This window comes from Trachymyrmex cornetzi, unplaced genomic scaffold, assembly GCF_001594075.2.
Source record: "Trachymyrmex cornetzi isolate Tcor2-1 unplaced genomic scaffold, Tcor1.1 scaffold166, whole genome shotgun sequence".
NCBI lineage: Eukaryota > Metazoa > Arthropoda > Insecta > Hymenoptera > Formicidae > Trachymyrmex > Trachymyrmex cornetzi.
Genome location: NW_017296266.1, coordinates 88,366 through 110,126, shown reverse-complemented (window position 1 = coordinate 110,126; position 21,761 = coordinate 88,366). Strand labels below are relative to the sequence as shown.

General features: G+C 34.2%; 1 protein-coding gene across 5 annotated transcripts; it reads right to left on the bottom strand.

Annotated features, from left to right (window-relative positions):
- Positions 1 to 239: 239 nt before the first annotated feature.
- Positions 240 to 21,517, bottom strand: MRP (Multidrug-Resistance like Protein 1). 5 transcript variants are annotated; one of them, XM_018504351.1, is made up of 22 exons: positions 20,799 to 21,517; positions 14,712 to 15,011; positions 14,355 to 14,492; positions 14,031 to 14,144; positions 13,705 to 13,904; positions 12,932 to 13,117; positions 12,144 to 12,777; positions 11,667 to 11,813; positions 11,491 to 11,575; positions 11,205 to 11,404; positions 10,338 to 10,839; positions 10,244 to 10,252; positions 9,710 to 9,887; positions 9,492 to 9,630; positions 9,143 to 9,362; positions 6,022 to 6,242; positions 2,639 to 2,819; positions 2,439 to 2,547; positions 2,241 to 2,367; positions 1,499 to 2,021; positions 1,177 to 1,423; positions 240 to 950 (listed from the first exon to the last, which is right to left on the bottom strand). In XM_018504351.1, the coding sequence occupies exons 1-22, from the start codon at positions 20,856 to 20,858 to the stop codon at positions 836 to 838; spliced, it is 4,635 nt and encodes a 1,544-aa protein (XP_018359853.1). In that variant the 5' UTR covers positions 20,859 to 21,517; the 3' UTR covers positions 240 to 835. The 5 variants fall into 5 exon arrangements, with proteins under 5 accessions (XP_018359853.1, XP_018359852.1, XP_018359856.1 ...); XM_018504350.1 differs by lacking the exon at positions 6,022 to 6,242 and adding an exon at positions 3,632 to 3,852 and having other exon boundaries at positions 20,799 to 20,858; XM_018504352.1 differs by lacking the exon at positions 6,022 to 6,242 and adding an exon at positions 6,840 to 7,060 and having other exon boundaries at positions 836 to 950.
- Positions 21,518 to 21,761: the final 244 nt, after the last annotated feature.

The following is a 21,761-nucleotide window of genomic DNA, read 5'->3' as shown; positions in this document are numbered from 1 at the left end:
CATAAAAAAAGAAGCTGAAAAGATTTCATGACGTAATATTACTTCTAGAAAATAAAATATCAGCATGGAGACATGTATCTCCATCACCCCAGCATTTTATTTATTTTAATACTTTTAAGAATGAAATTGTAAAATTCTGCTCTTATCAGGCCTTGTAGCTTCGTAAAACATAAGTAAAAAAATTTCATAACAAAATATTTTTTCTACGCTACAATATATAATAGAGTGCAAATATGTATTTATACATCACAAATAAAGTGTATATAAGTTTACTCGTGTCGACCCTTAATATGTTAATCAAATATTGTTACTCTAGAAATGTGATAAAATTGTAATTAAGTACGTAAATTTTATTATAAAAAATTATAAAGGTAAATCTTTTAAGAGGAATATAATGTAAAGTGCATCGAGAAAAATAAGTCATTGATTACAACATATTGATCAGATAGGAATCCACCCGATTACCCAGTTAAAGTTAGATATTGGATATCGACGCTAGTTTAAAACTGTGTCGCATTGCTTGCTTCGTGATGAAAGACCTCACTACAAAACTTATTCTAGAATATATGAAGTTGGGTAATCGACGGTACAATCGGAGAATCATCGGATAAAATCTGGCAACAATAATGTTGAGACAAGAGTTTTTGTACCGTCGGTTACGTTAAACGTTCTTGCTTCTTTTGCGTAGAAATATTTCACTATACAAATTAATCTATGCTGAGGCTACGCGTTTTTTTTTGTTCTATGGCTTTCTTTGTGTCGTTTTACTTCGACATTGACTCACGAATAATGTACAGCCGCTAAAAAATGATTATGTGATATGAATTTTTTTTTCTTAAGCAGCTAGACCTGCATCCTTAGCCATACTGTAGAAAGAGCTAGATGGATTGCTAAGAAGCACTTCCGGAGAATCATATTCGACGATTAGACCTTTGTCCAATACGATTACCCTGAAACATTATTATTGTTTGAGAATAAGTTGAAAATAGAAAAATGTTGAAAATAGAAAATACTTGAAACAATTAGAAAAGAAATTAAATAAAAATTGGAATAATGAATAGATTCTCATAAATAAAAATATTGTAAAGTATCGTGCTTCAAATAAAATAATATAATTGTAGTGTACATATGTACAAATGCTCACGAAATATAATGTTAAAATAACTTGAAATATACCTGTCAGAATCTAAAATAGTATTGAGCCTGTGGGCTATTGTGAGAACTGTACAATTCTTAAATTCTTGGCGAATGGTAGTCTGAATTAAATCGTCCGTTTCTAAATCAACTGCGGCTGTTGCCTCATCCAGTATGAGAACTTTTGTTTTCCTAAGTAATGCTCTTGCTAAACAGATCAATTGTCGTTGTCCTACGCTTAAATTCTCTCCGCCTTCAGTAACCTCGTGTAAAAGACCGTTTGGCAAATCTGAAAGACGATAATAGATTATATCTTTCAAAAGTACAAGATTTTCTAACAAAAGGTCACGAAGACCGTTCATACTTTCTATAAATAATTTCAGATGAGCGTGCTCCAACGCCTTCCAAACTTCCTCGTCGTTGTAGCAATCGAAAGGATCCAGATTCATCCTTAGTGTTCCAGAGAATAATACGGGATCTTGAGGAATGATGGTCAATCTCGAGCGAAGGTCGTGAAGGCCCAGCTTGGAAATATCGATATCATCGATTAAAATCTTTCCCTGTGCTGCCTCAATTATTCTGAAAAGTGCCAATGTCATAGATGACTTTCCGGCACCGGTTCTGCCTACTATGCCGATTTTCTCGCCGCCGAGTACGCTGAACGTCAAACCGTTCAGCACGAGATCCAATCCCTCCCTGTAGCGAACTTTGAAGTCCTTAAAGTCAACGCGACCGTGCTTAGGCCACTCTTTCGAAGGCGTAAATTCAGTGTTTTTCCACGGTGCTTCTTGTGCGGTCTCGCTATACTCCTTTATTCTCTCTACCGCGACGATGTTAGTTTCGACGTCGGACGTCATGCGCACCAGCCAATTTAAGGTCTGGGTGATCTGTAACAAACATAACATAAATTCTCATACATGAAATACATACAGTTTTTTCATAAAGTATCAAATAAATATATAAATAGCACCCGTGTGTAACAAGTGCTTTAAGTACTTTTATTCTCTTAACTTAACTTTATCACAGAGACATTCTATTTAACATGATAGAAAATATCACATTGTATATAACGTTAAAATGTCGTTTTTATGGCAAATATATCTTACTTGCAAGGCATAGCTGACCGATAGACCAACGAGACCTGAACTCATGGTATCTCTACCTAAAACAGCGAACAAAGCTGCGAAGAATATAATTAAGTTTCCAACCATCTCTAATCTTACTGCCAGCCATCTGCAACATTATGCGTTCCAGTTAATAAATATGCAGAAAAGAAATTACAATTGCGTCATGCAAATATTTACCTGTTTGCAATAATGCTAGGGAAGTAACACACTTGATTAAAATCTACTCTATTTTCAGATTCATGGATAAATTGTTCTTGCACGCCGTACGCTCTAATTATTTGCGCACCTATATATAAATAATAAATTATTTTTAGAAATGTAAATTTTTGTTAAGAAATAAAATATTACAGTATAATTATACTGTTTTAAATACGTACCAGTCACAGATTCACTAAAATGCGAATATATAGGAGATCTCGACACGGATTCTAATCGTTTTAATTGACGCGATGTTGCAACGTAAAAACGTTGAATAAAATAATAAATCGCGCCTATTGGCAGTATCACCACGATAAATATAGGTGTACTGTAGCTTATAACAAAGAGAGTGGCTATCACCTGCAATGCATACAGCTATTAATAACACTGAAAAATATTCTGCTTCATTATTAATCTTACAAGATAGAAAAATGTTAGTATTGTATACAAATATAAATTAGTCAGAGCAAGAAGAAACATCTGTGTGACAAAAAATGTATATAAATAATAAACGTAAAATTGATCGAGCGAATCAGCTTCACAAGGGTACAAATAAAAACGAAACTGATAATATCTCGTGCATAAATTCTATTGAATAAAACGCTCTCATATCTTTTCCGGACAGCAATTGTACAAAAACAAAGCTAGCGCTGGTCGTTTCATAGGCCCACCAACATGTACCATGAATATGATTATCACATATATACATTAGACAAGTACATATAAGCATTAGCGTCAAGTATATTTAAGTCTTTCTTAATCAAACTTGATACTGCTAAAATATCCTTTATTTCGATACAGATATAGTAATTCATGGATTGCAGTCGTTTTACGAGAACGGACACAATTATACTCGATGGCGGACTCTATTATATTTAATTGTGTTTCAAATGTATTCTCAAAACCAATTCGCAAAGCTATAGACGGGAATTATACCCATCCAAAGTACAATAATATATTATACCACCATTATTCTCTCTCAGACACCTCTTAATAAATACAAATTATATCCAAGGATGACAATGATATCTAATCGCAGTTTAATCAAAGTTCTTCGGTGGAAAGGGATGGTATACGTGTGGAACTCAAACTGCGAGGTCGAGAAGATAAAGGAAAAGCAATAAGAGATTCCCGACTGGTATTCTCTCTCAGCACGCTACGAAAGAAATTACCTCAAACAAGCAATAGATGGTATCAGAAATTTGTGGGGGAAGAGATGTATCCAAGACGTCCACGTCTTTAGCAAACCTGGAGATAATACGACCAATAGGAGTCGTATCAAAGAAGGTCAATGGGGCACGCATCACAGCACGCAGCATCACTATGTGCATCTGGCGAGCAGCCAACCAACAGCCCAGCTGCGGTGCCAAATCGCAGAAAAAGCTCGCCACCGCTACAACATCAGACATGGATGACTTTCATTGTAACCGCATCTGATATAGTTTGCGCGATTTGTAAAAAAAAAAACAGAACGATAATGAACAAAAAAATTAACAAAAACTTATCTCATAAGCAATGTGTTGCACGTTAAACGAGACACGTGTTACACGTAAACATACATAGTTTTTGATATTAGACTTAAACATTTATTTTTCTTTTCAACACGGTACGTTTATCGAAATGCCAAATGATATCTGTAAACAATTTATTATTTTTCTTTTCTATCGTAATGTTGCTCGATACTCAAATACATTTGGTGAATATCGCGAACTTAAACTACCGCTTTGACTTCATGTTATGCGAAGATGTGAAGTTTGCTGTGTGCATACCAGACAGGATATATATAGCAATAGGAAATACAAATAAATTACACTTCCTAGAAGGCAGAATCGTAATTAGGTGGATGTTATACAAGCAATAGAATAAAAAGCGTTATCAAGCACAAGCAAGACCATTTCTGTACATTGAATATTACTGGTATAATTGTGTCCATTCCCTGAATGATTACTACACTATGGTTGCACTATGATTTATATACAATAGTCGTACAAATTATCACGACGACAGTCATGAAGTAAATTCAAATTAACAATAACGTTCTTAAACAAAAAAAGTTTGTAACAACACAAAAAGACAGTAACTGGAAAAAAAAACATAATGTATAAAGAGGATTCAATATAAATGTAAAAGGAGAACAATTGTAGAGTAAGTGATGTAAGAATGATAATGATTTGACAAAGCCAAGTTCCGTCTTGAGCAATATTAAAGTATTTTGTGAAAAATTAAGACAATCGTCATTTTTTAGCGTCTCCAATTCGTCGAATCTAAGTACGTACATTGACAATAAACGAAAATGAACATTGTCAACGTAATCTTCTGAAAAGGATATTCTACCACATTATATTCCTGAAATGGCTAAAACAATTGACATACACTGTAATCAACGCTCAATCAATGAATTTGATGATGCAATACGACTGGACGGCACAATGTAAAATCCAGCACAAGCATTCCCATGAACCACGTCACTCTTCCGTGACTCAAAATAAAACCCAAAAATAAGCTGCTGAGCGAGCTATTTAACATCACAGAAAAGATATGATTCGTTGATATGACTTTGCATGTATCTTTCTAGTTATATTTTCAGTTAAGTTCTAATAAACCGCCGGAATAAGACCTTCTTGATCAATTTCGTACATCTTTTTTTTTATTGTTCCATCGGTATTTTGTTTCAGATAGCATATACCAAAAAAAAAAATAAATTGACAAAAACGTATCTTTTGACAAATTTAGAAAAAAAATTAAACTGAAGAAGAAAGCAGCCATTCCAAATATGGCTGTTACCTGGCCGGCTGAATGCACAAAACGCACGGGTAAGCCGCTCGAATGCTGTTCGAGCCAGGCAAGCAGCATCAAGGTAGATATTTCTTACCACATGTTCCTTTGTGTCCTTTCGAAGCTTGTCGATCCACCATGCTGTACTGATTGCCGGCAACTTCTTACATGCATCAAGTTGCGTACCCGTGCCCATATACGCTTAGCCGGCAGGCTAGCACTACGTTATTACATTTCGCCATTTCTTCTAAAATTCCAAGCTTTATTATTCAAAATAATGCTACATTCAAATTTTCAGTGAACAGTCAGACCCGAATTTTGACAGAATGTACATTCCTATTAATAGAAATCCGCATCTATTTTACTCTGTGTCTGTCGTATATAAATATACTTCACTTTTTTATGTATCTTTATATATTCAAATATGCAGGATAATTACGCATAAATGTGCGATTTTATCGATAGAAAGAAAAAAGATACTTTTTTACTTCACAATTGTAAATTTATCGTTTCTAGTAATTCTGATGTAAAATCAACGTCAATTAATAAAAAACTGATATATAAGTTACTGATGGAACGTAAATTACTTATCAGTACAATAGAAAATAACAAAAATATTTCGTGCAAGATGTTAATTCCAAGCAAATTTAAATATATACTAAAAAAGGAGTGAGGATATAGCAAGTATCGCTCGACAAATAAAAAACGTAGTAATATTAAATCCACATCAACTATCACAGAGATTATTACTTATACAGTAGTACGTAGTTATATGAGAATATCATACCGAAAAGAGGCAAGTTATCCAAGAACGCAGTAAAATCGGTAGGATATTGTCAATAACATCAATATCTTTACCAAGCCGACTAAGAACTCGGCCAGTCGGAGTTCTGTCAAAGAATGACATTGGGTTGTGAAGAACGTGTTGCAGCGTACCCTCGAAGATACGCTTAGAAGCGAATATCGTCCCTTTAGCCAGGAATATCGCCATTGCGAATACTGTCACGCCTACAACGATCGGTAATCAACTTTGATTTATCGGATTAAAAAATTAGACAGTTTTTACATATTAGACATTTTGGCGTTCGCGAACTATCGGATATACCGAGCTTTTGTAAGTGAGTGAATGATTAAAAGGCTCTACGATCGGCAATGTTCATTTTCATTAGTTGCTCATCACCTGATTTCATCGAAACGTTCATATGCAAGTTCCTCACTGCAGTCACACATAAATTGAGGTGCACATAATTAAAAAAGCAATAAATGTAAGTACAAATAATAAATATGCGGAGAGAAAAATGGGAGCGCGGTAACAATGCTAAGATAAGAAAAGTGATAAAGATGATACTTTGTACGATTGTATTGTGAGAAAGAAGACACACATAGTGTCTCATCAGGCATGCAAAAACATTGGTTTATTAATAACGTACGCTTCTGATAATCGTCTACTGATCATTAATGGATATTAATAAATAGAGAAAACCAGAAAGCTATCATTATTACAAATATAATAAATCATATTTGTACCGATTGGTGGACCAGTTCTGCTAAACATTGATTCGTGTAGTGATATACAGAGATTAAAACTAAAACTTTCTCGCATACCGATGCTAGACAAAACAACCAAGCCCTAATACTTGGAGGTAAAATGTTGTCTATTGTGTCAATATCCTTCCCAAAACGGTTTAATATTCTGCCGGACGGCGTAGTGTCAAAGAATCCTAAAGGTGATCGTAGCATGGTGAATAATAACTCGGAATGCAGCAGTTTACTGCTCCGTAGGCAGCCGATAACCAACGCTGTCTGCGACAGCACTACAAAAGTAGCTGAAATTTAATTTAAAGTAAATAAATAATTTTCTTGAAGGAAAAAATTCTTTTTTCGACACTACTCGCTTGCAGTTCTACAAAAAAAAATCTGTTGCTTTGTGATGTTAACGTTTAAATTGACTTGCTAATGTACGTAACTACACTGTTAAATTTCGATGCCATGAAAAACTGCCTTTACATAGGAGGTAACAAGAACAATGTATTTTTGTCAGTTTTTAGTCAGTATTTAGTCATGTAACATAACGCTAACATAGCTGGCGTTAGTTATTAGCGGTAACAATAAGTTAATAACAAAACAGAAAGCGAAACTGGTTAAACTGTTACGGTCCATGATGAATAAAAATCGCACATGTGAGATACTACGGCTCGCATTTTCATCATATATTTAGCATTAAATGTGATTACAATCCCACGCATTTATGCATCACGTCAGCGTTGAGATATTAAATCAGTATCGTTCCATTCCCAAATTAAATTTCATTAACTACGTTAATTGTCATTATTATACTTTGCACATTACATAATCTGACCAAGGAATTCGACCATATTTAATGCTAAGCATATCAATGTGTTTTTAAATATAATAAAAATTCAGGTACAATACATTTCATCAATAAAAATTTTGTAGCCAAATTAAAGAAACAAACATAATGATTGATAAATGAGGAATGTTTCGAATATTCCTTCGTCTGAAGCTTCCTTAAATTCCTCTAAATTAACATATATTATTACTCTACATCCATTTCAATTTACACACAATTATCTGATCAAAAAATCAGCACACAATCATTTTCCGAAATTTTAAATTATCATGTATTTAATTAAATGATTTTTATATTAATTAACATTAGTTAATTTTTATATTCATTAAACGATTTACATTCATTTTGTAATGGTTTCAACTAAAATTTCCTAGGCATATTAGATATGTAATTATACCATCGATTAATCAGTACAGACTTTTCCGTTCTTTTTTTATTATTTTAAGCTATTAATGCTAAAAAGCTTTCTTTTGTTTCTCTACTTCATGCTTATCATTAAACGTAAAAGCGTGTGTGTTATTTAAAAAAAATATTTTTGTTTTCTATAATAAACTTTAAATATAAAATAATAGATGTCATGTGATTTATCCATCTGATTAAACCATCTGACAGATATTAGTCGAATAAATTTAATAAACGACACAAAATAAATTTTTAGTGGATCACACCATGATCACAAAAGATCACAAGATCACAAAAAGATTACAAGAGAATTATATACAAACACACATAACATTCATTATAGTATCTTAGATGTATAAATATATATTATTTTTTCCATCTATTACTTTTTATCTATAATCACTAAATTTTCGCTTATAAAAAGGATAATTATAATAAAGGTTAATCAATTATTTAATAAAAAATGCAAATTGTACTGAACAAAAGACATTTCAAACAGAAAAATGTTTCATGCAATACTAAAAAAAGCGATCATTTGTAGAAAATGATTACTACGACACTTGCAATCAAAAACATATGGCTACCAAAAAGTTTCAATCTCTAATTGCTTTTGAATGTTTAGTTAGTAACGTTAGTATTTTGTAGACACAGCAAACCACACTCAGTTTGATTTTTTGAAAGGAAATTTTTTTATTTATTCTTGAAATTAACGCGTATGTGATGTATATATTTGCAAACATAAACTCATAACGTTATCGGAATGAAAAGGTCACTATATTAATAGTTATTCATGATTTTTAAATTATTATTAACTCGGCTCAATATCGAGTTTTAGATATGAAAGAATTACATTAAGATTAATTATACCCCAATGATGTGTAATCTGTGAGGGAACATGCCTTTCAAATTACGATATGCTATGACGAGCAAAATTAAGTGCCATTGCCTGTTAACGTTGTATTAAATGAATTGCCTTCTATGGTAGAAAAATGATATGTATATTTATACAAGTACACGTAGCAGCGACAGGAATAAGCTTACCTGATCATCCATCGTAAACGCGAAATTTTATACAATACTGATCGAATCTATCTGACAACGGGCCAATGTGTTACAAGAATTAACGGACACGTACCTTGACCAAAACCGAGCGCACCGTAAACCCCGAGGTACATGTCTCGCTTTGCTGTATCGAACGTGTTGTTTCCAACGGCCTGATTATCGTTCGACCATACACTGAGCCAAACGCTCGAGCCAATGCTGAACGACTGAAAGACCGCGTTCATCACGATTGTCGATATCGATAGGAACCATCCAATGGATTTCAGGTAGTGAGAGTACACTTTCCATTTTACCTTGCAAAAGAATAACAAGATGCTTGAGTATAAAAGTACTTGCAATTTTCTGTTGTGAAAAGCGAATTATGGAGACGTATTGTTTTTTTAAAATTAGAAAAATTAACAGTGATCTCTCGTGCAACTTACGCTTCCAGTTTCGGCCTTCTCGACTTCTGTCAGCTTCTCCCCGACGTTGTTAGGCTTCGGTGCATCTTTCTCTTTTGATACATTAACACTATTGCTATGCACGTAATTCGCTGACTGTTGACTTTCTGTCGAGTATTGCCTATTGGTACACGTATATTATTTCGAATTAGTAGCACTTGCATCACCGTTAATCAAATATCATATTTATAAGATTATACCTTGTCAGAGAACCATTAAGTGATTTTCTATCGGTCACAGAACCGGATTCACTTAGACTCTCAGATATTCTAGACCGTACTCGAGTTAACTTTTGCTGCAACTCGTCCGCTCCCATTGTTGATTCAAGTTGCTGTTTGATTTCACGTAAATCTGCTTCAGAACCATCATCAACGTGCACTGTTTCAAATTTGTCATAATTTTAAAATAATGATTTATCATTCACATAAAATATTAATAATGTTATAATAATGGGAAGAAATTCAAAACAACTCGCACATGCATATATTCTTAACTATAGCACAAAATGAGAATTCAAACGAGAATTATGTAAATAAGTTATTGGAATTGAACTAGAAGTAGAATGCGATATTAAAAACTAAATAGTATTAAATGTAATAGTATTAATAATAATAATACTATTAAAAACTAAAAATTAAAAATTTCATCCTAACACTCTAGTGACAAGGGGAGTATTTCTTATACAAGCATACAAAGTAGGAAAAGGAATTGTAATTACTTTTTCGCGGACTTACGATTTCCAACTTAAATCCAGGAAAAATGTAACAACAAATTTTATAATAAGTATATAAAAATATGTAGCAAGAATTTAATTACATTGATAGATACCTTCTTGTAAGTGTTGCACTAAGAACTCGGCGAAAGCACCTTTCTTCTCCAGCAATTGTTTGTAGGTTCCACTTTCCGTTATCTCGCCATCTTTAAGAACAATAATGTTGTCGACTTCCGGCAGGTACGTGATGCTATGAGTAACGAGTACTCTAGTTTTATTCTTCAACAGGCCATTCGGACCTAACACTTTCTCAAAAATGTGTTTTCCTACGTGCGAATCCACCGCGCTCAGAGGATCATCTAAGAAATAATTTTCGGAATCGTTATATACAGCTCTAGCTAAGGCTACTCTTTGCTTTTGACCGCCGGACAAATTTATGCCTTTCTCTCCGATCTCTGTTTGATCTCCCGCGGGCAGCATCTTAAAGTCCGGAGTCAACGCACACGCTTCAATCACACTATTATATACTGATTTGTTCAAGGCCTTTCCGAACAGAACGTTGTCCTGCAACGTGGCATTTTGTATCCACGCTTGTTGCGAGACATATGCAATTGACCCCTAAAAGAAGTATTTAGTATCAATCTTCTAAAATCCTAATCTTTATTTACTTAATCTGAGAAATGTATAAAAATAAAACATATTATTCTTCGTTTTTATCAACATTAAATTAAGAGTTACAGTCTTAATTTATATTTTCAGATAATCTGATAATAAAAGCATATATAATAAAATTTAGCATTCAAAATTAAACATTACATTATTAAGTTGCATTATTAATTATTCTTAATTCTTTCTCAATAAGACTGCTCGATATAAATGTAACATGTGAGATTTATTTTGCTGTTTTATTATTACGTTTGTTATAAAAAATATATAAATTTTATTTCTATATTTCGTATTTTTGATTCGAAAAGAATACTCACTTTTGTATTTACTTTTCCGCTTACTTTATCCATCTCACCAAGCAGAGCGGATAGAAGAGAACTCTTGCCTGATCCCACTGTACCAACTATTGCTACTAATTGACCTTGTTCTACATGCAAATTGATATTTCGTAGTATTGGTCTCTCGATTTCTTCACTATCCCAACAAAAGGTACCGTTCTCAATTACTAACGCGTGCGCTAAAACATGTGTAAACATATTGTATACATTATACATATTTATTATATACATTAAACATATTTAAAAGAGAAAATTTTACACTCACGTTCCGATGGATCATGCTGTACATTGTTAGGATCCAATTCTTCCATGTTCATAAATTTATTAATACGTTTTACAGAGACGTAAGCCTGTACACGAAATTATTATAAAATATAAAACATGAATAAAGATAAATAAACAAAAACAGCTCAGTTATGTGTATACATTACTTAAACTTACTTGAACTATATTAGTAATCATCATAGGCAGCATAGACAGTGGAAATCTTAAGATGTTGAACAAACTGAGTGAAACGAAGGCAATTGTACTATTTAGGACGTTCTTTTCGTCTATAAGTACGTAAGTTGTAAAAGATACCAAAGATACCTGCACATTTGCAAAAAGACAATATTTTTAAAAATACAAAAGATATTTTTGAACATAAGTAATCAAAAATCTATCGGAAAAAAATATATTGCAAAATTATTTTTTGGCATAGTATACAAAAAATTTTTTTTAAATTATACAGTAAAACTTTTAAACAAATTATACTAAAAATTATAAGACTTTACTATAAAAAAATAAAAAATAAGAAAAAAGCTTTTGCATTACAAGTACTCCGTAAGATGTATTTCTAAGATTTTCAATTATGATGTGAATTGTTACTTTTTTGTATGTGTTTGTGTTGTATATAATTAATTGTACTAAAAAACATACCAAAAAGGGCGCGCACGACCATATAAAGCTTGTGCCAGCGTTAAGATATGCCGCTTCTTTTAATACTTGAATCTCTTTGACTCTGATTTTAAGTATCTGCTGCTCGAATGAAGGTTCCCACGCATAGAGCTTCAACACTTTGATACCGTTAAGTACTTCGTTCATTAATTTTACCCTCTCGTCCTTGCTCTTCATCTGTCTGATTTGTAACGTCTTCACTTTGTTGGCAATCAATGCGTTCACAGGAATAAGAATAATCATAACTGCTAAACCTGCCAATACAGCCGGCCCCAGTATATTCCAGAGAAAATATAAAGCTAGAACTATTTGCAGAGGTGCCGACCAGATCATGTTTATGTACGCAGTTAGATCCATGAATCTTTGAGCGTCTACGGACATTAAATTCACTATCTCGCCGAGTGTGGACTCTTTCCTCGCCGCGTTCGACATTCTCAATGCTTTACGATAAATTGCCGCGATTAGCGCGGTTCGTATACGCAGCCCGACCAAGAACATGCGATGAAAATATTGGGATAGTACTAGCGTTTGAAGCATTGCCGTAAGTAAAAGCAGGACAGAATAAAAGTATCCTTTCCACATTGGCTCATCTCCTTCGATAAAGCCAATCAGAAGCCTAAAAAATATGAAAAAAAGAGATGCACTTTACAAAAATGACAAACAAGAACGATTAAATTTTGAGAACAATTTTGTAAAATTCATCGATTTATATTTTCTTCATAATTATAAAATAAAATTATAGATAAAACTCAGGATGTGTGTATACTTACTTCAATATTTGTGGACTAATAAAGGTCATAATATCTTGAATCAGTTTTAGAAATGCACCAAACATGAATGTTGCTCCGAAAGCTTTGCAGATAGGCGGTAAGATGGAGGCGACTTTCTTTTTTCGACTACTGTTAAAGTCCACTTGTCCAGACGTTTGTCGGTATGATGCTTTTACACTTTCTACTCTATATGTATAAAGAACGTCTGTTATAAAGGTTTCTATTATTAGGTTGGACAAAAATAATCAAGACATGTTATACGACACACCCTACCTAAAGTATGTCCAAATCAGCCTTGTTAGCACAAGAAATGTATGAACGTGTTAAAAAATACTTTGTCGGAAAACATTACACTAATACACATTAATATTTATAATATATTTTTAAAATATGCAAACAATATGCTGTTAGTTATAGCGCAGATAAGATAACGCAGTAACATTCCAAAAGTGTATTATCACGAACAAACTGATTTTAAAAGAATTCTTAAAATAATAATTTTATATAGATCAGAGCATATTATAATTAAAAAAAAAAATAAATAAATAAATGTATGTTTATAATACATATTTTCTCTCGAATCTACATACGCTCTGTATTAATATTAATATAAAATATAAATTCTATATTATACTATTATTAATATAAAATTATTTATCTTATATTTTTTCTCACAATTTTTCTCACAAATAAACGCTTTAAAGAATCTTAGCTAAGCTATATTGATTATAAGTAATCTTGATTTATACGAGAGATTCATCGATTAAACTTACTCGTCTGTCTTTCTCAAGTTCTTATTCCAATATTTGTCAAATTTTGGCACAATCTCCGTGGCCATGTCCTCTGGATTCATAGACCACAGATCGGACGTCTCGAGCGGTTTTCGAAAACCTTTCCATGCTAACGAATCAAACCACGCGAAAATAATTCTCGAAGGAAAAGAAGAACTTTGCTCTGGACATGGCGATTCAACCTGCGAGTGAACATATTTCAAAATTATTTATCAAATTATTCATCAATTCTAAATCTTACAGTTGATGGTAAGGTTTTATGTGTTTCTGTGTCTTGTACATTATACGACTAATAACAGAAAGATTACCGTAGGATATTCAGAAAATTTAGGCTCCGCATCGACCAGAAAATTAAGTACAAATAATATCACTACTATTGGATAGTAGATCATGTAAGACACCAGTGAGTATGTCGGCTCTGCCTAAAAATAAATTATTTCTTCGTGAATTGCATTGTATTATGTAACACACAATCAGCAGCTTCTTTGTAAAATACCATAACAAGCTGATAACACGAGATAATGTGTGTGATAAGAAATTGTAAAAATCCGATGCAGGAAATGCAATTTACAAATGTATCTACACTAAATTGCTTTCCTTTCCTTTATCAAAACGATAAAAATTTAACGTACCCCTTTAATAAATTTGTTTACAAAGCTTCTATATTGGACGCACCCACATATCGCAAGGAAAAACCAAAACAGGAATAAAAGACCTGACGTCCGCATTCCATGTTTTCTGTTATATTGCATCAAAGTCGATGCTAACGTCTGAAATAATTAGCAAATTTAGTTAAATATTATATAGAAAATTTACATGACTAGTATATGTGAATATGATTATTTTTTTCCCATTATAATGAATCAGAAATCTTCATTCTCACTTTTATTTTATAAAAAAATGCAAAATCAATTAATAAAAATATTGTTAAAAAATTAATGCAAAAATAATTTTAAAATCTATTAATATAAAAAATAATTTGTACTTACAAAGCTAACAATTTTTACTATAGGTGTGTAATAATCAACACTGTAGACCATACGAAAAGTACTTTCATGTATCGCCATTCCTAAGTCAACTATGGAAAGTAAAATTAATCCTACTGTAAGTACTTGCTTAGAAATAAATAACCACGTGTACGGGACGTTTCTTCTTTTGCTATTTAATAGGTAATACGCTTCCATCGCTGAGAACGTCCATAAAAATATACATGGTACCCATACTAATATCGTCTTTTGGAAGCATTCTGTTAGATCTGGGTCATTCGTGTACCATGTTAGATTAGCATCCTAAAACAGAAATTTCAACGGAAATGTTAATCTTTGTCACAACACTTTAATTTTTTCTTTTGCACTCTATTATGAGATGTCATAAAGCTTATAAACTTAATTTTAATAATAGATTTAACAACAACAGAGTCGATTTGTATCATTGTAGCAAAAATAATAGTATATCAATGTTTTCCATTATAAGCATTTAAAAAAAGAAAAGATTTTTAGTTTCAAGAAAATGAATAGCTAATAATAAATCTATTTTTCAATTAACTTTTAGTGAAAAATTCAATAAAATTTCAATTTGCGATTAAGAAATGTTTTGAAAATTAGAAAGTTTGTAAATTATGAGGCTACTTTATTGTGTAAAAATCGATATCAAACAGAATTAATCATCAAAGCCACAAATGTACCACGCAGAGCAAATTAATAAGGATAAGTGCAATAAGCATTCGTTGCACGTGCATGTAACCTGATTCTTCATTATTCCTTTGTGAACGGTATGAAAACATGAGTGCAAGTCGTATCCACTTGAATTAATTTAATTAGTTTAATTTTTTAATTTAAATTCAACAGAATTCTTTGAAATACAATTAATTAAAATGTTTCTAAGCTTTTTAAAGTTCAAGACGACTAAACTCCGAATTACCTTAATCGACAATTAATTCTATCAATAGAATACAAAACATTTCTAATTAATTATTTTACATAATTCAGTAATAATTTTTCCGTATGTTAAACAATAAAATATTAATTCGTTCGTGTCAACAAAATAACAAAGATACTATTTGTTATACAGGTTATGGGTATTACTTATTATAACCCAGATAATATGCATGTTGCATAAGACATCTAAAAGACGTCTTTTAGACATCTTTTAGATATCTTACGCAACATAAATATTATCTGGAAAGTTAATCATCGATTGAGATAATCGGAGTTTGATCGATCATCCTTAAAGGAATATTGTATTTACGTCACCGATATCGACACATAAGTTTATGAAACAAAGATAACAAGACAAAGACGTGAAGAATCAGCGATTTAACAAGGAAATCTACGGAAGAATTTCTCTCCGATTTTGATCAGCTCATAATACGTTGAACTTTAGATCAAAATAAGAGATATATATTTTTTTTATACATGCACTTTTAGGGAATGAAACATCCCTTTAAAGAAAATCGATTCTGTTCTTTATAGAAGCGAATATCGAAATAGAAAAAAATAGAAAAAAAATGTTAGAAATAAAAGTCGAATGATTTTAAAATACTCAATAGTTGTAATTAAACAAATTTTTATTTCTTATAAATAAAATTTTTTAATTTCTAATTCGTCAATCGAGATCTATGCACGGTAATTATTTCGATGACTGGGATTGGAACATGCCTTCGAAATACCGAACGCTATAAACAGTGGAGACGAATGAAAAAAAAAAAGGGGAGAGCCCGATGATATAAGTCGCTCCACACACACATTCGACGCGCTGTCGTTCAGGAAATTAAACTATTACACAACAACTGATGTGCGGCAAGCGAGACAAGAGAGACAATGAGTCCGCTATTCAATTATTCCAACGATCTTTTCCTCTCTCTATTTTCCTCTCGCCTCGTTTGTTCCGCAGTTATCTTCTCGAAATATTCAATTCCCAATAGGGCATATATTATGAAATTATTTGAAATAAATTCTCTGATCAAAATTATTCAATTACTTATTACCTACATTTCTATTGTGTTTTCTCAGAAAAACGAAATAATTCCAATTGGAATCCACATTTCAGTTTCATAACAGTCTGTTCAATTAAAGCGTGATTGATATAATTTTCGACATATCTTTCGTTTTATCGTAATCCGACAGATTACCGATATTTGTTGTTTCACACATCCATTTTTTCCAAAAACTTTTTATGCTCGTTTCTATTAATATAATGTAATTTTTTAATCTCAATTCAATTAATTCTTCATCTTTTTGGTATATAAATAAATTTAAAAGTAAATAAATAATTTAAAAATTATGTCGGTCACGCTCTTGAAAAACAAACTGCAAATGCCTAGCAATCTTTTTTCACTGAAAAAATTTTACATATAAGCTGCTTCCCTTTTGAGAGACACGGTCGTTTTATTTTTGTTATTTATTGAATGTTAAATTAGATTTATAGTTTAAATTAGTTTGAATAAAATCTCACTCCAGAGAGTGAAAATTGAGTCAGTTATAAGAAAAAGTGGCTCAATTTTCAATCTTTAAAAGTGAGATTCTGTTCGGATTAAATTTGTATATACGATTACACTCATATTCAGATTAATTATCAAATTTAATTATTAGAGTTAGATAATCGATTTCAGTGATTTCAGTTAGATAATGATTTCAATCTATTATATTCGATTTTTATTTGTTATCAAAGCCTTCGGAATTGCTGCGACAATTTTTCAACTGATCAGCTGTTGACTTCAAAACTCATCGATACACACATTTGTAGTGTTCTTTGTCTAGTGTTCTTATCAGTGCAGTGCAAAGATTAGTTCTCGGTATTGCTGTATTACATGTATTCTCCAAATAAAATTCAGTAGAGCACATCTCCCTGTCTCTATTCTCTCATACATTCCAACTTCTCTTGCACGTTCGTTAGAATTTCGACGTAATTAACGAACCTATGGATACTTTCCGGTACTTCCGCGATTGTCAAAACAGATTTACTCTAAAAATTTTAGAGAATATAAAAACAGGATAGAACGTTTGTGTCGACTGATCGTTTTTACTCGCAAAGTAGATTAATTTTAATTTCGGTTCAACTTATTCTTCATCTTTTTCCAATTCTAAGATTTAGAAAAAAAAAAGTTATGAATGGATATTAAATAGGCCAAGTTTGAAATTAAATTAAAAGAATGATTTCTCGAATATTCTCCAAGAAAGGGAAGTCGAAAATGATTGATTTTTGTCGAGAATTGAAGATTCTCAAATTACATTAGCCATCGATTTTGTTTGAAAGGCTCATACCACGAATACATAGTAATAATAAACGTTTCGGTCATTAATCAGACCATCTTCAGTATTAATAATTTTTAATAAATTTAAATTAGCGACTTTATCAATTTACGCAACATGTTTTAATTTTTTATTTTAAAATCGTAAAACTTATATTATTAATTAATCAATTACGTTATCGTTGATGCGTTGTTTAGAGAGAGAGAAAACGATAATGTAATTGATTAATTAATAATATAAGTTTTACGATTTTAAAATAAAAAATTAAAACATGTTGCGTAAATTGATAAAGTTGCTAATTTAAATTTATTAAAAATTATTAATACTGAAGATGGTCTGATTAATAACCGAAACGTTTATTATTACTATGTATTAGACAAAAATAAAATTTAAATTTCGCTACTGTTATCGTGCGTTCGTGGTATAAGCTTTTCGAATAAAATTGTTGTTTTTATTTGATCCACGTTTTTCTTTGTTTCTTGTTTACATTAGCCATGTTCATGATAGATATAGTATTGTTCCAAGTGTTTGTTCTATATTCGCGTTTACCATCGCATATTGCGCGAGCGCAATAATTATTGAGTTGTTTGTCGCACGCGTCCGATGCGCGTCTTTGCTTTAATCTTACGCACGCGGGATCCTAATTGATAACGAGTGCGATTGCGAATGTCAAGTAATTCGCGTAATTTGCGCACGCGGCGCCCAGATTTACGCTCCGAACTCGCGCGAGCGCACGACTTATTTCCGTAATTTCGATTTCGCTAAAATCGCGCAATCGAAGGTAATGACATTGTTTCATCACGTCGGCTCTATGACCTCTGTTAAGCCTTGTATCCACGATGCTAGAAATCAGTCCGAGATCTCGGATGAAGAAGGAATTGACCAATAGCAATGGTCATGTAATTAAATTGTTCAAATGTGATTTGTTAATTTTTTCTCTGTCCGAGATCTCGGACTGATTTCTAGCATCGTGGACATCGGGCTTAACACGGCACGCTTTACGTCGAAATTATAACATCGATGTTATGAAACTGGCCAATCATAGCTATTCCTGAAGAATAAAATGACTATGATTGGCCAGTCATAACTTCGGCGTAAACGTAGTATATAACCCCGGATCTACAATAGGTGTTTTAAGCCTTAAGTCATAAAAAATTGACCAATTACAGTTGAATTCGAGAAGAATAATCGACTATGATTCGTCCATTTATTATAGCTTAAGGCTCAGTAACTCTATCGTAGATCCGGGGTAATCGGAAGGCGTGTTAGGCCGGAATCAGACTATGCATTGAAGATTGAGATTAAAGATTAAAGATTGAAATTTCACCAATGAGGACAAAGAAATTTTGGTTCCTTTTGTTCTGATTGGTCAAACTTCAATCTTTCAATCTTCAATCTTATTCTTCAATGCGTAGTCTGATTCCGGCCTTAACATGCGTATACGTGTACACACAAACACGTGCGTGTGTTGCGCGCAAGAGGGCACAGCACGAGGCGATGGAGTGAGACGATTAAAGCGACAGGGTAGCGATATCACGTGATTTTTCCCCTAGGAACGAAAACGCTGTTCGCCTTGCTTTTATGCTTTGCACTCGGCACCTTCACTTTCTCCCTTTTCAACGTACCAAATATATATCTATCTTATTTCGAGTGCAAACATTTTGGGGGATTTCGAGCAACGCGGACAGACCTAATTATTTCGCGTGAACGTGAACGCGAATCAGTTTAGAGGGTCAATCTGCAACTTTTTCCCTAGGAAGCCGTGAAAAGTGAAAAATCTTTTGCATGATACGTGTATACGTACGAAAAAGAACACAAAATGCCTTGCCATGCTTTTTCATGCCTTCTCGCTCCTTCTTATGCCTCCTCCGAAACTTGCAACTTTGGGTGGCAAGGCTTTGTGTGCCCCCATGTGCTTGCATACATACGTAAAAAATTTCACTTTTTACACATTTCCACTCTAGAGAAAAAGTTACGTGATCGATACGCCGTTCGCGTTGCTTGCACTTTTTGCATTCAGACTCTTCGCTTTCTCTTTCTTCGACGGGTAAAATTTTCGAAGATTTCAAGTAACGCGAACAGATCTATGAAGGATAGAATGACGTTTTCTAACAAAAGACACAGATGACACGGTGTAACACGATCATTACATCATTGTTTGCAGTGTTAACAAAGACGAAATGATCGCTGTGTCATGTTAAACGGCCTAGTTTACACAGTGCGTTCAGTCGGCGACCTATACTCTACATCTGGTCTAAGTTTGACCCGAACACGATAAATTAACTATTTACATCATCGCAACCTTCGTGTTTAGGTATATTGTAGGGTGTGAGTTGTGGATTAACTGTCTCACACATGTTGGAAAGCACTATGTGTCTCCTAAAAGGAAAGCAGCCTTCGATCGACACTCTTCGACAGACTTCGAAGAAGGTTCACACAGAGTCGGAACTCGTCATTTTTGCTTTCTGCCCGCGGATCAATCGACGAGCTAGAGAGAAAGAGAGAGATTAGAGAGTCAGTTGAAGGATGACCGCGCGAGAAACGTCACGTTTCTTAGAGAAAATCGCCGCCCGAGAAGGTCGAACGATTCCAGGTCTTACAAGACTGAGAGCGTCGTGCGGGATCTCAAGATGATGGACCGATCAACGGGTTGTCTTTCGTAAGTCTCCAGATGAAAGTGTTTCCTGAAGTCCTAACGCGAAGGAATCCGAGGAATCGGGGATCTCGAAGAGAGGAAAAGGATGAGGAGTCGAGAGCAAAGGAAAGGATCTCTCTGGGAGAGACAGCTCTCAAGGAGTTGGAGCTCTTCTTGCTCTTCCGACTCACCCAGAACTTGGTACCGCAGAACTGGTCCATGTCCATTCCGATCGTTTGATTCTGATCCATACTGACACATTTAAGATCCACCGGCGAGCAGGCTCTCGTGCGAAACTGAATCGTTCACAGCAGTACCGCATAAAGTACCGCACCTGACTGTCCTGACTGCAACCGCGCACAAGCCACCGAGAGATCGGTGAGGAACGCGACCGATCTTTCTCGCTCCAGGAATCGCACTGTCCCTGACTGTCCCTCCACCCTGCGGTACGGACGACGGCGAGACCAGGCGAAGCCAGGCGAGACCGAGACAGACAGGCACGGGGAAATACACGAGGGCGGCAGAGAGGAAGCCCACCACACAGCACAGTAGCACACTCTGCACACTTGAGCACACGCGGCACCCGCAGCCGCTACGAGCGAGTTATTCCAGTCGTGCGTGCCGTCGCCGTCACTGGCCGTCAGTATTCTGCAGCTCTGCGCTCCGCTCGACACTCGTCTGCACTACTCTCGAGCTCTCTGAAGCTGGCCGCGAGAGCTGAACAAGTACAGCCACCGTTGCCCGCCGCGATGCCTGATTGTGGGCCAGATTATGTATCGCGCTCAGGCTGGAACGAGCATACACAAACGTATTCTGACGACTCCGGTCTGTCCGGCCGGAGACAGTCTGAAGATAGTCCGGGAATTACAGTACCGAGTGAAAGTATTCGTGTACTCTCTCGCAACATCACCCACCACCATCGCTATTATCTGTCCGCGTATCATCGACGACAATCGACGGCGTGACGCCCGGTGTCAGAAACGCGCGACCAATCACCGCGCGTGCTGCGGACCGCGCGGGAAAATTGTCGACGCCGCGTCTCGTGACTATATTCACGTCGATCCGCGAAACCCGTCCGCGTTGTGGGTCGGCCCCGTTATTTCGATAGTCAGAATTTTTCCGCGAAACTTCTTCGCGTAATGGAAATTACTGAC

Excerpts from the sequence above, each read along its gene's own strand:
- MRP (XM_018504351.1), bottom strand. The coding sequence starts at position 20,858 with ATGGATCAGAATCAAACGATCGGAATGGACATGGACCAGTTCTGCGGT. Across the intron at positions 14,145-14,354 it reads TAAACAAATTTATTAAAGGG|GCAGAGCCGACATACTCACT; the intron begins GTACGTTAAATT and ends ATTTATTTTTAG. Across the intron at positions 11,576-11,666 it reads TGATTACTAATATAGTTCAA|GCTTACGTCTCTGTAAAACG; the intron begins GTAAGTTTAAGT and ends TTTCGTGTACAG.